The sequence below is a fragment of the Equus caballus genome, chromosome 12 (assembly GCF_041296265.1).
Source record: "Equus caballus isolate H_3958 breed thoroughbred chromosome 12, TB-T2T, whole genome shotgun sequence".
NCBI classification, from domain to species: Eukaryota; Metazoa; Chordata; class Mammalia; order Perissodactyla; family Equidae; genus Equus; species Equus caballus.
This window is the reverse complement of record NC_091695.1, coordinates 49,343,636-49,357,231: the sequence shown is the minus strand read 5'-3', so window position 1 is coordinate 49,357,231 and position 13,596 is coordinate 49,343,636. Positions and strand designations below refer to the sequence as shown.

Here is a 13,596-nt window from a genome sequence, read left to right as displayed (position 1 = left end):
CTCACCTGTGCTGGAGGTGGAGGTGGTTGTGGTGATGGTGGTGGTGGTGGTGGAGGTGACGGGGGTCGTGCTGGTGGGTATGGAGGAGGTTGAGGGTGTAGAGGTGCACCCACAGGTGTTGAAGTGCTGCACCACCGTCCCGTTGGGGCCACATAGCTCCCAGTAGCAGAAGCAGCCGTCCTGGGTGTAGTTGAGAATCTTTCCTGGGGGATGGGAGCGAGGCTGACGTCAACACTTTGGGAGCAAGACTCACAAGAAACCCCCAGCTTGTCCCAAGAAGGGAAAGGTGCGCTGTCCCCTGTCTCTAGCAAGCGGCAAACCAATGCCCCATCGGGACCCCACCCCAGAACCCTAAGCACCCCCATCAGGACGGAGAAGCTGGGTCACAGGAGGGCATTTGCCACGGGGAGCATCAGGATGTGAGCCCCAAGGGGCTGCTGCCCATCAGGCAGCTCTGAGCTTGGAAGGGCCCCCGGGGTCCACGCGGCAGAGGAGGAGACTGAGCATCCAGGGTCCAGGGACAGGGCAGCCGCGGGCTCTTCTGAGTGGGGCCCGGCCTTCCGCCTCAGGGCCAGCCGCAGAGGGCAGCTTACCTTCCTCGGGCTGGCAGATGACCTGCGAGGAGTCGGTACACATGCTGGAAGGGAAGTGCTAGAGCTTCAGACCCCAGGAAAGGAGGAAAGTCACCTCTCCCCAGGCTCCACCCTCCCTGCCACACCCTGAGGCCACGCCCCCTGCAACCACGCACCCGATGCCAACCCCTGTGGCCACGCACCTCAGGCCCACCAAAGCCCTGGGCACTGCCCCGAAGACCCACCCCAGAGGAGCCACCCGTGTTAACTGTGCAGAGTTGGGACAAGGCGAGGCAGGCAAAAGTTGGATGCAGAAGGGATGCCAAGAAGGAAGGCCTGCCTCTTCCCCAGAAGGAGGCTGGTCCCCACGCCGTGGCTCCTGTGTGTGAGTGTGTGCATGTGCATCCATGCACGTGTGACCCAGAGGTGTGCGTGTGTGAGAGCATGTGTGTTGTGTCCACTTCTGTGTACGTGAACATGTTGTGTGCCTGTGCGTGGATGCATGGATGTGAATGCTCGTGGGTACATGTGCACCTGTAGGGGTGTGTGTGGCCGTGTCACAGGCACATGCATGTGAGCACGTGTGCGTGTGCCTGTGTATGTGCTGCCCTCCCCCATGTCCCCTATGATGTGAGCCTAGGTACCAAGACTGGCAGATGTCATCCGTGGGAACAGACGCTCCAGGTAGGTAGTGGGTGTCCTCGATATAGCAGCCACATTGGTCTCTTCTGACGCACTTCTTCAGGTCCTCGTCATAGATGGGCCTGTGCTTAGGGCACCGGGGGTAGCAGCCTGGTGGGCACAGGGCACAGGGCAAAGGGCTTGGACCATGGTGGAGGACCCCATGTCCACCAGACCCCACCCATGGGCCCCACTCTGGCAGGTCCTTCTCTGCAGGATGTCCCTATGGAAAGGCCAGGGACTGGAAAGGCAGGGACCTGCATCCCCCCAGCTGGGCCCTGCACACTGCCACATGGCCAAAGTGACAGCTAGGTCCTGCCCACCTGCTGAGGGACAGGCAGGCCCTGCCCAGCCTCGAGGGTTGCACCCTGGGCCCCTGACCTGATATCGTCCCTCCCACGAGGTAGGAGGCTCCCTCCCCAGACTTCACGGCTCAGTCCTTCATGTCGCTGGTTCTCAGCTCAAAGGCATGGAGTGGCCTCCCAGACCCACCTCTGAAACCTCCCTCCCCCTCCTCCTGCTCTGCAGGTCCCCATAGCACTCTCTGCTCCTGGCAACACCCGGTGCCTGTTAACCTGCTTCTTTTCTGCCTCCCCCTCACAGGGCGGGGTCATAGCTCAGTCTCCAAGCCCACGGTGCAATCAACAAACAGACTCTGCAGAAGGTGAACCTGGCCCACCCTGGGACTCAGGGTCCCCAGCCCCCACAGAACCTCTCTCAGGGTGACCCCAAGGGTCTACAGAGGACACTGCCCTTTGGCCCCAGGACAGCAGGGCAAGCCAGGCCACTGCTCCCCAGGAGGCCCCACTCACCCTCCAGGTAGGACATGGAGATGTTGGAGTGGATGCCATTGATGGTCCTGCAGGTCTCGAAGCTGTGGTTCCCACAAGGCTCGTAGTGCCACTCACACTCATGCGGGGGGTTGTAGTAGTCACAGAATATGGCTGGGGAGGAGGGAGCTGAGGTCAGACTCGGCGAGTGCCGAGGCCAGGTCGGGGGACAGGCCGGGAGGGGCCAGCTCCCTCCTGCCACCCCAGGCAGCACAGTGGCCCCAAGGAAGGACACTTGGATCCTTGATTTGGGGGAGGCAGGCAGGGGACCACATACACCCCATCCCTTGCAGGGGTAAGGAGCGCCACCCACCCTACTGGCACCCAGGCCCAGGACGGGCGGACACTCACGGCACAGGTCTGGCGTCCTCCAGAACACACAGGCCCCCTCCTTGGTGCACTCCTGGGCGTAGGTGGCCACGGCAGAGCAGAAGCACTCGCAGTCGCCGCCCGAGTCGCAGGAGCACGAGTCGTAGACACAGGCCTCATAGAAGGGCGTGGGGTCCACCTAGGGGAGAAGCCACCATGTGTCCTGGGCCCATATTGCTCCATGAGGCCAGGCCTCCCCCTGCGGCCAGAGGACCTCAGGACCACGAGGCCAGCCCCACTCCTGGGACAAGGGGCCGTCACCCAGCACTTAGCTTCCCAGGCCTCCAGTGGGGCTGACAGGTGAGGTCTAGACATGGTTGGCCAACTCTGGCCACACAGACCCTCAGGACCCCAGGGTCTTCTGCCGTAAGACGGGCCGCCCTGCACCTGCTCCCTCGCCCCCACTGCTTGGAGCTGAGGACCATCGGGTCTTAGAAGCTGTGTGCCCTTTCTCCATCCTGGAAGGTACAGGAGGCTGGGGGTCCAGCCAGAGTTCTCAGAGGGAAAGCTGGACCTCTGGTCGTGAGTCCAAAGGACACAGAGGAGGCGCTGAAGCTAGAGGTGAAACAACCGACTGACTCCCAGTGTGCACACCAGGCGGGTAGATGCTGCCCGCGCCCGGCCTCTCCCGTGCCCGCCACTCGCGCCCCACCCCACCTTGCTGTGGCAGGCGCTGAAGACCGGGCTCTTGATGATGCTGCACTGCTTCTCGGCCCAGGAGCGGCGGTGTGGGTTCAGGGTGCACGGCTCGGGGGTGGCGCTCACGTCCGGGCAGGTGGGGGCCTCCTTCCAGCTGTTCCCGAAATCCAGCTCGCTCTCCACCACCATGTGGTCCCGCGTGGTGAAGTCATTGTTGGAGCGCTGGTCAAAGGTCCCGCACAGGCCGCACACAGTGCCCTGCAGAGACCAGCGACCCGGGGGCTTCGTGAGGGGGCTCGAGGGAGGGAGGGGTACGGCCCCGCTGTGCCTGGGAGGCCCGGTGTGCATGCAGGACCAGCCCTGGAGAGGCCTCGTGGGCAGGGGAGGCTGCGTACCTTGTAGGAGGGGGCCAGCTTGATGAAGATGGTGGTCCTTTTGTCCCAGATGACGATGATGCCAACACTGGCCTCCACCACCAGGTACTGGCCCACCTCCCGCGTGGTGTAGGCCACATGGTGGCCCACGTCGCGCTGGATCACCACGCGGTGTTTGTCCTCCAGCTTCAGCTCTGTCCTCTGTGCCCAGGGGAGAGGCCCGGTCACTGGCCAGGTCCAAGGGTCCCCAAGGACCCTCACATCCCTGGGGATGGGCAGCACTCACCCCGATGAAGATCTTGATGGCCTTGGAGCAGGTGACGCCCGTGGTGCCACACGGGACATTCTCAGTGATGATGCTGAAGGAGCCCAGCGAGGAGTTCTGGCCGCAGTAGTCCTGGGGGCCCACAGTGGGGTATGAGCCAGGCCAGCCAGGCCATAGGTGACCCCCCCCGGGAGCCCCACCCCAGCTGAGCCTCAGCCCCTCCTCTGTCGAGAGGGGATAACCATGCCACATGAGGGACCTCACCCACCTCCAGTGCCTTCAATGCACACCCACACCCACCATGCACCCGAGGGAGGGTCACTGGATGGGAGGGTGGAGGAAGGGCTGGCCCCTCATACCCACAGGAGCCTCCACTGAGAGCTCAGGACCAGCAGAGCAAAGACGCAAGTGGGTGCAGGCCTTGGGGGTGCCCTGGCCTCACCTGAACGGCTACGTAGGAGCACTGTCCATCGAAGTTGTAGTACTTCCCATCAAAGGTGATGTAGTGGCCGCTCCCGTGGATGACACAGGTGCCGTGGCACACAGACTGGGTGCACGCCCAGCGTCCTCTCTGGCAGGTACTGAGGAGAGTAGGAGAGGGGACTGGAGGCGCCACAGGGCCCAGGGCCTCACAGCCCTGTTCAGAGGGTGGCTTGGGCGAGGCCAGGGCACAGTCCAGACACCTCCACAGGCAGCTCATGCACGATGCCTGCAAACCCGCACCAGCCCAGCAAGTGCCACCCCAGCGCCCTTCCGATACTGGCCTGGGGCTTGCCCACCAGGTGGAGGGCCACGTGGCCCTGCAGGACCCGGTTGGCCCCATGGGGAGCAACCCCGACCCTCGGCCTGGCCTGCAGGACACGCTCCAATTGGAGGGCAGCCGGGCCAGGCCACTCACCAGGTGTTGCAGTCCACCTTGATCTTGTCCCCGCGGGAGAAGAAGCCCTTGTTGTGCACACAGGGGCAGTCCTCCTCCACAACGCAGCTGCCTCGGCCGTCGTCGATCAGCCCTTCGGGACACACGCAGCCGCTCACACACTCTGTCTGGTACTGTGGGGTGGCGGCGGAGCGGGGTTCAGGCATTAGATGCCAGGCCCGGGATCTTGGCTGCCGTTGCCTGGCCCCTCCTCTGACCCTGCAGACTCCTCTTGTGTCCCTCCCCCTCCCCCGACCCCTGATCCCTCTGTCTGGCCCACCCCTGGATCGCCTCCACCTTGGGCACCTCCACCGCTGGGCAGGGAGACACGTGAGTGCTGCCTGCCAGGGGCCCCTAGTCTGGCCCCTGTGACTCCGGCAGGCTAAGCGGGGCCTGCAGGCCACCACCAGGCCTCAGGGACAGGAGGGGTCAGCAAGCCTCATGGGTCCTCAGGACCTGGCACAGCAGCCTCAGGGTCAGGGCAGGAGCCAAGGCTGCCCCAGCTACACCCCACCCCTCCACGGGCACAACGGCTCGACCCTCCCCTCCACGGTGGTCCCAGCACTCACGTAGCCTGCAGCCAGCGTCTGGCAGCTGAGGGGACGGGGGTTCCGGATGGTCAGCGCGGTCTGGTTGTTGCAGTCGATGTGGATCTTAGGGGCTTTGCAGGCTGCCGACAGAGGGACCACCCCAGCTCAGCTGAAGTTGATGGCTGGCGGGCTCAGGCAGAATGGAGAGGGGGTAGGGGGAGCAGGCCAAGGGCCAGGGGGCAGGGGGCAGGGGGCCAGGCTCAGGCCGCATTCACTTACTCTCGCCAATCAGCTTGACTGGAATGCAGTGCAGCCTCCCGTTCCGGCACACGCTGCAGGGAGAGTGGGAGGTGAATGGGGCCCTTTGGGGACAGGCCCAGAGACTCTGTGGGGAGGAGTGGGGATGGGGGCTCCCCCAGGTAGAGCTGGCCCTGCCCACCCCCATGCCCTCCCTCCCTCCCAGCCCCAGGCCACTCACCACCGCTCCTCCTGCCTCAAGACCACCTCCCCCGCCTCCAGGTAGAGGCCTCGGTGGTAGCAGGAGCACTTAGCCAGGGGCACACAGCGGCCCTTCTCGTCCAGGAAGGTGCGGTCGGGGCAGCCGCAGCCGTCCACGGGCGCGAAGCCCTGGAGGCAGTGGGCGTCGGCCTCGGACAGCGAGCGGCAGGTCTGCTGGCAGGTGGTCAGGTTGTACAGGAAGATCTGCGAGTTGGGGCAGGAGCCCACGTCCTTGTCTGCAGAGGGGCAGGGCCAGCGTGAGGGCGCAAGGGACGGCCCCAGCCACGTCCCCGCAGGCGGCCAGCAGAGCTGTCATCCTGGGGCCGCCCTGGCTGCACAGGTGCCCCACCACACGTGCCTCCCTGTCCAGGCAAACTGGCAGCGGCCACAGTTCGGACCCCTCCCCACAAGCGGGGAGCAGCCGAGCGCCGGTTTCCCGCCTTCCTGGCAGAGGAAGCTGGAAGACGCATCACCCGCTGGTGGTGGACCGATCCCTCTCCCTGGACTCAGGGTGAGCTGCCACCGGGGACAGTGGCTGAACAAAGGCTGAAGCCAGCCCCCTGCCCCATGGAGAAGCCAGGACCCCGAGCCCAGGACGCCGGCAGGGGACAGCACTCACTGCAGATGTTTTCCCGCCAGCCCCACAGCATGACGCCCTTGGCGGCACAGGCACGGGCGTAGGAGGACAGGGCGGCGCACAGACAGTCCTCATTGTTCTGGCAGTTGCACGTGTCGTACAGGCACCTCTGGGGATAAACCGAGGCAGGGCAGTGAGGGAGGGAGCTGGGCTTGGGAACTCATACACGTGTGCAAGCACTCCCGGACACGTACTAGTATATGTGCACCCACACATATACACACGTGAGCACGCTTAAACTCCCACTTCCACACGTATAAACGCATACCCGTACACACACTCACACATGCCCACACACACATGTACACAAACATACACCTGTGCACAGAGACAATACATGTATGCACACTCACACACATGCTTACACACACACACACACTCAGCAGCCCCTAGCAGGAGCCTCACAGGCAGCCAGTCAGGCTCAGCCAGGGGCACCAGGCACACCTTCCTGTCACAGACCAGGGGCTGGGGAGTGCAGGTGCGGGTCCCACCCACCTTGTAGTACTCGGCCGGGTCCACAACCGAGTGGCACCTGCCGAAGGGGGACTCCGTCTTCCTCAGCAGGGAGCACCAATGCTCGGCATAGTTGGCTGCAGAGGCCGGTCAGAACCTCAGGGGTGGCCCCTCCAGCAAGTGCCCTGAGTCTGGCTGCTTGGTGGCCCAGGCTGGAGCAGACACTGTACCCACTGTGGACTGAGCCGGTCCCCCTCCAGGCCAACTCAGCGCAGGACAGTGCCTCTTACGAGACAGGGGCACCGACCACCCACCCTCTCTGCCTCCCAGGACGAGCTAGGCAGCACAGCGGGTGGGAGGGTATCCTGTCATGGCACCAGGCCAGTCGCTGGAGGAGGGCCACCACCCAGCCATTGGCAGGTCCAGTACCTCTGCCAGGTCACTTGGTGGCCTGCCATCATGGGCCACCATAAACCAGACATGTGGCAGAAAGCAGCAGGCGGGCCCCGAACGGGGCAGGCCATCTCACCTCCACCCACCCCCACGTCCCACCGGGAACCCCATCTGCCTCACCGCTCTCGATGTTGAGGGAGCAGGGGTCGTCCAGCCAGTCCAGCTTGTCGGGGCAGCTCGACTGGACCTTCCAGGTGTTGGCGAAGCTCGCCCCCGTGGCCTCCACCAGCCCGCCAGCCGTCTGGAAGTCATCGCCCTCCAGGCCATTGAAGTTCCCACAGAGGCCTGAGGGGCCGAGGGACCAGGTTGGGAAGGGCCTGGCGCAGCAGGCCCTGCGTGGGGCTTTGTGGGGTGAGCAGGCGGGGCCACTCACCCTGCACGCGGCCCTGGGCGGCCTGGTCCAGCGTCAGGAAGAGCTGCATGACCGGCACCAGCTGGACCTGCAGCCTGAGGCCGAAGGCAGTGTTCACGATGAGGTGATGTGAGGACGGTTGGAAGATGGAGAAGCTCGCTGCCAGGTGGAGAGGGGAGGGGCAGTGAGGAGCAGAGAGGGGCTGCTCGGCAGGCCCACCCCGGGACCACCATCTTCAGCAAGAGGGTCTGGTGCTGCAGGGGGACACCCCAACCAACAGGGCCGCTGAGCAGGACTCACCTGCCACGTGGGGCAGGTTCACCTGCAGCTCGTTCAGGAGCACAGTGCCATCCGACTTGAAGACCACCACCTGAGGGAAAGGCCAAGGGACGGTGGGGCTAAGGGCCATGGAGCCCCCGGGGGTGCCGGCAGGGCAGGGGCGGGGTACCCACGTTCTGCTTCTTGTCGGCCAGCAGCACCACCGTCTTCAGGCAGGTCTGCTTGTCCGTGGAGCCGCAGACGGCCAGCTCGCCCAGGAGGGCGTAGGAGTCATTGTGGTCGCTCTGCGGGGAGGGCAGAGACACTGAACGAGCAGGGGAGCAGGGAGAGCCAGCTCCCCACACGTGCCTGCCTGCCGGGCCCACCTACCTTGGTCAGCACGTAGTAGCAGTCCCCGTGGAAGGTGTACCTCTTCCCGTCAAAGGTGGTGATGTGGGAGCCGCCCTCCAGCGCACAGGACCCGGGGCACGGCCGGTCTTTGCACACCCAGCGGCCGGCATTGCACACGCTATAGGCAGTGGGGCCCAGGGTCAGTCCGAGCTGCTTCCCCTAGGCCGCCGGCTCTCCAGCCCAGATCCCCAGGACCCTCTACAATCCGGCCCCCAGCCCCAGCCCCCGGGACCCACCACTGCTCGCAGTCCTTGGTGATCTGCTGGCCGGGCGCGTACTTATGTCCCTGCAGCTTGCAGTGGCACTGGCTCACGGGGATGCAGCCGCTGCCCGCAATGTCATCGTACACGGTGCCTGGGACAGCGCCGGGCGGGATGTTACACTCACTGGCCTCGGAAAGTGCCAGATTCCCCACAATGGGGCTGCCATTGCCAAAGCCACAGCCGTGGGACAGCCTCAGGAAGATGCCGGAATCCCCGAGGGGGGGCTGCCAGCCAGGCCTCCCTCCCACAAGCACTTCTGGTCCTTTGGGCGACACCATGGTCCCCACACAGTGTCTGGTCAGGGGCATGCCATGGGGGCCTGAGAGTCCAGCCCCGTTCTGGGGTCCTCCAGGCTCCGTGGGCCGGACAGGAGGAGGTCTGTCGAGGGGTGACAACCAGGAAGGCTTCCCTCCCCCCAGACTCCCAGAAGCCGTCATCGTGTGTGAATGAGGTGGGAACTTCAGCATTTGTGCCCTTTCTCCCTGTTCCTCGTCCCTCGATTTCAGTGGGGGCACCGTGCCTCGCTTCCTGTGCCATCGCTGCCCCCCACCACCTGGCACCACCGTCCCAGCATGGCTGTCCCCCAGGTGCAGCCAAAAACCCAAGGCCACTGGTCCCAGGGCCCCTCGGCAAGGGTGGGCCGCAACAGGGCAGTGCCCCACCCACCCCCGCACGCCCGTGGGTGGCCCAGCGCACACCTTCAGGGCAGAAACAGCCGTCCATGCGGTGCTCCTCACACAGGCTGCTGACCTCCAGGTGTGAGCAGGTGTCCATGCAGGGCGAGCCACTCTCCAGGTAAACCATGTTCCCGGGGCAGCTCTTGGCTAGAAGGGCAGAGGACGGCCCCTGAGCCAGCACTCACACCAAGCGTGGAGGGCAGTGGGCATGGGAGCTGGAGGGACTGCGCCCGCTCGTGGGGTGCACACAGGGGGCTCTAGGCTCTGGCCCCGATGGTTTTTGTCTCCCATGCCAAAGCCGAGGCCGCCTCCAGGGTGGGCAGAGACGAGGCTGCTGTCCAGGGCACCAGGCTGCCCTGCCCTGGGCTTGCCGGCCTCAATGCTCCCTATGAATTGGTGGATCATCCCTCACGTGCCCCTGGGTCCCCGCCCTCCCGATTCACGCGCGTGGCGCTTACGACAGAGAGTGCCAGTCCTCCAGTTCCCGGGGCGCCCGCCGGCATGCGAGCACTGGCGGGAGAACTCGGCCAGGGTGCTGCAGACACAGGAGGCGCCCGAGGGGCACTGGCAGCGGTCCTGCGCACAGGCCTGCACGTACGGCTCCAGCGGCACCAGGCCCAGGCAGTCCTTGAAGGCCGCGGCTGTCAGCAGCTTCTCACACTCAGCGCGCTGGTGGGCACACAGGGGTGGTGGGCGGGGGCTACTCACACCCTCCTCCCTTCCACACCGCCGGGGGTCCCCAGCAGAGACCAGCGGGCACAAGGCCCTCTAGGGAATGGGGTGGGCACTGCTCCCATAGGGTCCCCACCCAGGAACAGCTCCTCCCCTGGGCAGGGGTCTCTGGCCAGCCACTCACGTGCTCAGAGCAGGACTCAGGGGTCCGCCCCTCCTCGGGGTCATCGCACACCACGTCGGGCTTGTTGATCTTCTGCATATTCCCAAACTGGACAGCACTGAAGAGCAGGCCTGGGTGGGGCACAGCCGGTCAGCGAGGGGCACCCGGGAGTCTGCACACACCTGCCCCCTAAGCCCCCGAGGAGGCCCTCACCATCAGACAGGAACTCGGAGTAGCTCTGCAGGCCGTTGTAGTCCCCACAGAGCCCACACGTGTGGTTCTGGAATTTACTGTCCAGCTCCAGCTGTCGGGAAAAGAGAGCAGGTGAGCAGCCATGGCCAGGCAGCACCCACAACTTGTTTGAAAGGAGTGGCAAGAGGGCTGGGATCAGCCAGGGGGTGTCCTGGCATCACTGAGGACCAGGAGGGGATTGGGAGATGGGGAGGGCTGGCCCACCACCCGAGCCCCCAAGGTGCCCTGCCAGGGTAGGCTGCGTGGCCCCGCCTCTGCCGCCAGCCTTCTCCACCAGCAGACAGGGGCCGCTCAACACTCCCAGCCCACCCTGGACCCCCCTCTTGGTGAGGATGGGACCACTGGCTCCCCTCTGCTGCCCTGGAGTCCCAGAGGTCTGATGGAGTCCCCTCGGCCCCCAGGGCCCTGTGGCGCTGGGGTGGCACCCACCATGAGCGAGTCCTCCCGGTCCCACATGAGGGTGAGGCCAGCACGGGAGAAGACCTTGATGTAGGCGTCATTCCTCTCGATGAGCAGCCCAGGGCTGTAGTGTGGGGTGCTGACCCTGGGGGGTGCACCAGGGTCACAAGCCAGCCCACACACCTGCCCAGCCAGGCCCAGGGGTTCCGCTACACAGAGGCCACTGAGGCTGTGGGCTGGGTGGCCTGGCCTCAGCCTCTCAGCCAGCCCTGCCAGGCCAGCTCCGGCCCTGTGGTCATGAAAGGCCTTGTCCTCCCTCTCGGGGGACTTCAGCAGTGACCAGAGACCCTCTCCACCTGTGCTGGCCGGGGTCCTTCACAGGAAGCCATACCCTGCCTGCCGTTCTCCGTCTCTGCACCCCCTCCTCTAGGTCTGTCCTGGGCAGGAGCCGCATGACAGCCCTGAGAGTGGGGAGGGGCTTCTCCATCCACCACCTAGGGTGGGCCCAGGCTCTGTGCTCACCCCAAACTCTGCCTCCGTGGGCCCTGTACCCACCCCCACCCTGAGACTGGGGCTGGCTGCCAGGGCTGCAGCCTCCAGGGGAAACAAGATCCCCTGGCACAGGGAGAGGGCGGACCCTGCAGGTGGGGAGCCGCCAGGCAGGAATGCACTTAGGCTCCATTGTTCCGGACACAATGGGGGACGAAGGCTGGGGTGGTGGGCTGGGCGCCCCCACAGGCCCTCCCCCGGAGGGCATCTGTACCTCTAGCCTGGCACAGCAGGGCACAGGGCCTCCTCCCCAGAGGCTGCCAGGCCTCCCCCACCAGGATGGCCACCTGTCCCCCACACATGCCCAGAGCCTGGTGGGCTCCGAGCCATGGAGCTGTAAGACTGTGGGAGAAATAAGGCCCCCTCCCCGGTCCTTCACCCATGGGGCTCATCAGTGTTTGCTGAATGAATCAATGACCTGAACTCAAACCCCAGTGCTCTCCTTAGCCTTGTGCTGGGGTGGAGAGGGGCTTGTAGGGGCTGGCCAGGCTCCTGCTTGCTCACAGGAGCCACAGGGCCCCCTTTCTAGGATGTGGGCGGGACGCCACCTGACCACACTCACATGGCCCCGTTCAGCACAGCCAGCTTGGGGGTGAGGTAGACCGTGTCGTCCTTGACGGTCAGCAGTATGTACTTGACCTGGGGGCTGCCCCCCTCGTGGCCCGGGACCCGCTTCAGGTGCACAGCAAACTCCTTGTAGGTGTCACGGCAGTCCGAGGCGAAGTTGTAGTCGCAGAGGCCGGGAAAGCGGAAGACGTCGCCATCGAAGGTCTTGTAGTGGAAGTCGCCCCAGGTGCTGCAGACGTTGTGGCCATGGTTGCGCGTTCTGCCCTCTGGGGAGCAACAGGACGGAGTGTGAGCAGCCCAGGCCGCCCCCAGGCTCGTCCCCAGGCCCCGGCCCGGCCACCACCCTCAGGATCCTCCAGAGGCAGCTGAAGCGGCTCAGGTGGTCCTGCAGGAGGGGCCTCTGCCAACTGTCGTCGCCCTGCCCAGGGGTCTCAACCCCATGAAAGGATGTCTCCCGTGCTGTGCCCTTGCACCCCAGCCTGGCAAGGCAAACGACCATTGGCCCAGCAGGCAGTGGGGGCAGAGGTCTCTCAGGCTCCCTGAGTGCCCTGTCCACCTTGCCCAGTGCCCCCCAACCCCCAGTCACTGCCACACTCCATCCACTCGATGCCCCACCCAGCCACCCCTCATCCAGCAGAAGGGCCGTGCTGGACCTCTCCAAGGGTCCCCATCTCGTGTCCGTCCAAACAGGCCGAGGGCCCCCCCAGTGGCTTTCTCACACAGCCCTCTGGGACGGAGATGTCCCCATCCTACATTCTCAGTCTTCTCTGGCTAAAGCCACCCCTCCAGCAGTCGGCCCAACGCCCTGATCGGCAGAAGGGGCCATCTTGGCCTTGTCTTCCCAGACTCCATGGGACCTGCCTCCCCAACACCCAGGGACAACGGCCCGGCTCAGGTGTTTCTACCTGGTATCGCCCCCTGGAAATACTCCAACCTGGTGCTTGCCATCAAAGGGATGAAGGGAGCCCAAGACCACCTGTCCTACCCTCCTAATCCTCCTTTCTTCTCTCCTCTCCTTCCTTCTTTCCCTCTTTCCCTCCTTCCCTCCCTCCTTCTCTCCTGCCTCCATCTTTCCTTCCCTCCTTCCCTCCCTCACTCCTTCCCTCTTCCTTTCCTCTTTATCCCCTTTCATCTTCCCTCCCTCCTTCCTTCCCTCTTTCCTTCTCTCCTTCCTTCCCTCCACCCAAAGTCAGGAGGGGTGGGGGCTGCAGGAAGCTGGACCCAGCCCATCTACCCCAGAAGATGCCAGTCTGCCCCAAAGCCTGGCACAGGAGGATCACCTCCTCCTCCCAGGTAGGACCGTCTGCGCTGGGCTGCCCCGGATGTCCTGTACCCTCAGGTCGTGCTGCCCATAGCGCTGCCCGCTGCCCCTCACCTTTCCGCAGCTCCTCGCCCCTGGCCAAGGTCAGGGCCAGGCAGAGGGCCACTAGGCGGGCTAGTGGCAGCCCCATGGTGGCTCAGAGGCTGGTGTGGGAGAGCAACAGGGGACAGGGGTCCGGGCCTTATATGCCCCGCAGGGCGGTCTGAGAGCGGAAGGGCAGGGGAGGGGCGAGGGGTGGGTGGGGCCTTAGCCAGATTATCAAGAAACAGCTGTGGGGGCCTCCCCTGGGCCGTGAGGAAATATTGACTCAGGTTATCTGAGGTTTATCTTTTTATTGCTCCCTAGGTAAAAGGGACCCTCCTCAGGATACGGAAACCCATTACCCCAATTCCGACACACACCCAAGGGAACTTGAACTTCGGAACTTCGTTCCTCCCCGCTACAAGTGGGCCCAGGCCCAAGGGTGGGAGATGCTGCCAGGAGCCTGTCCTGCAG

General features: G+C 64.8%; 1 protein-coding gene across 1 annotated transcript in view; it reads right to left on the bottom strand.

Annotated features, from left to right (window-relative positions):
- The window catches only part of LOC106781129 (mucin-2), a 34,082-nt gene extending 20,811 nt beyond the window's left edge, over positions 1–13,271 (bottom strand). The window contains exons 1-28 of the mRNA XM_070230342.1: positions 13,156–13,271; positions 11,776–12,046; positions 10,695–10,809; positions 10,227–10,317; positions 10,035–10,144; positions 9,637–9,847; positions 9,200–9,325; positions 8,475–8,592; positions 8,218–8,356; positions 8,022–8,132; positions 7,870–7,939; positions 7,591–7,728; positions 7,338–7,502; positions 6,807–6,901; positions 6,294–6,420; positions 5,655–5,910; positions 5,456–5,508; positions 5,216–5,316; positions 4,629–4,780; positions 4,173–4,311; positions 3,752–3,862; positions 3,487–3,666; positions 3,110–3,349; positions 2,435–2,591; positions 2,066–2,197; positions 1,217–1,364; positions 594–637; positions 6–203 (exon numbers count right to left, since the gene is read on the bottom strand). Coding sequence (XP_070086443.1) covers positions 6–203; positions 594–637; positions 1,217–1,364; positions 2,066–2,197; positions 2,435–2,591; positions 3,110–3,349; positions 3,487–3,666; positions 3,752–3,862; positions 4,173–4,311; positions 4,629–4,780; positions 5,216–5,316; positions 5,456–5,508; positions 5,655–5,910; positions 6,294–6,420; positions 6,807–6,901; positions 7,338–7,502; positions 7,591–7,728; positions 7,870–7,939; positions 8,022–8,132; positions 8,218–8,356; positions 8,475–8,592; positions 9,200–9,325; positions 9,637–9,847; positions 10,035–10,144; positions 10,227–10,317; positions 10,695–10,809; positions 11,776–12,046; positions 13,156–13,231 — 3,874 coding nt within the window. The 5' untranslated portion in view covers positions 13,232–13,271. The remainder of the gene's footprint in view (positions 1–5; positions 204–593; positions 638–1,216; positions 1,365–2,065; positions 2,198–2,434; positions 2,592–3,109; positions 3,350–3,486; positions 3,667–3,751; positions 3,863–4,172; positions 4,312–4,628; positions 4,781–5,215; positions 5,317–5,455; positions 5,509–5,654; positions 5,911–6,293; positions 6,421–6,806; positions 6,902–7,337; positions 7,503–7,590; positions 7,729–7,869; positions 7,940–8,021; positions 8,133–8,217; positions 8,357–8,474; positions 8,593–9,199; positions 9,326–9,636; positions 9,848–10,034; positions 10,145–10,226; positions 10,318–10,694; positions 10,810–11,775; positions 12,047–13,155) is intronic.
- Between the last annotated feature and the right edge of the window lie 325 nt (positions 13,272–13,596).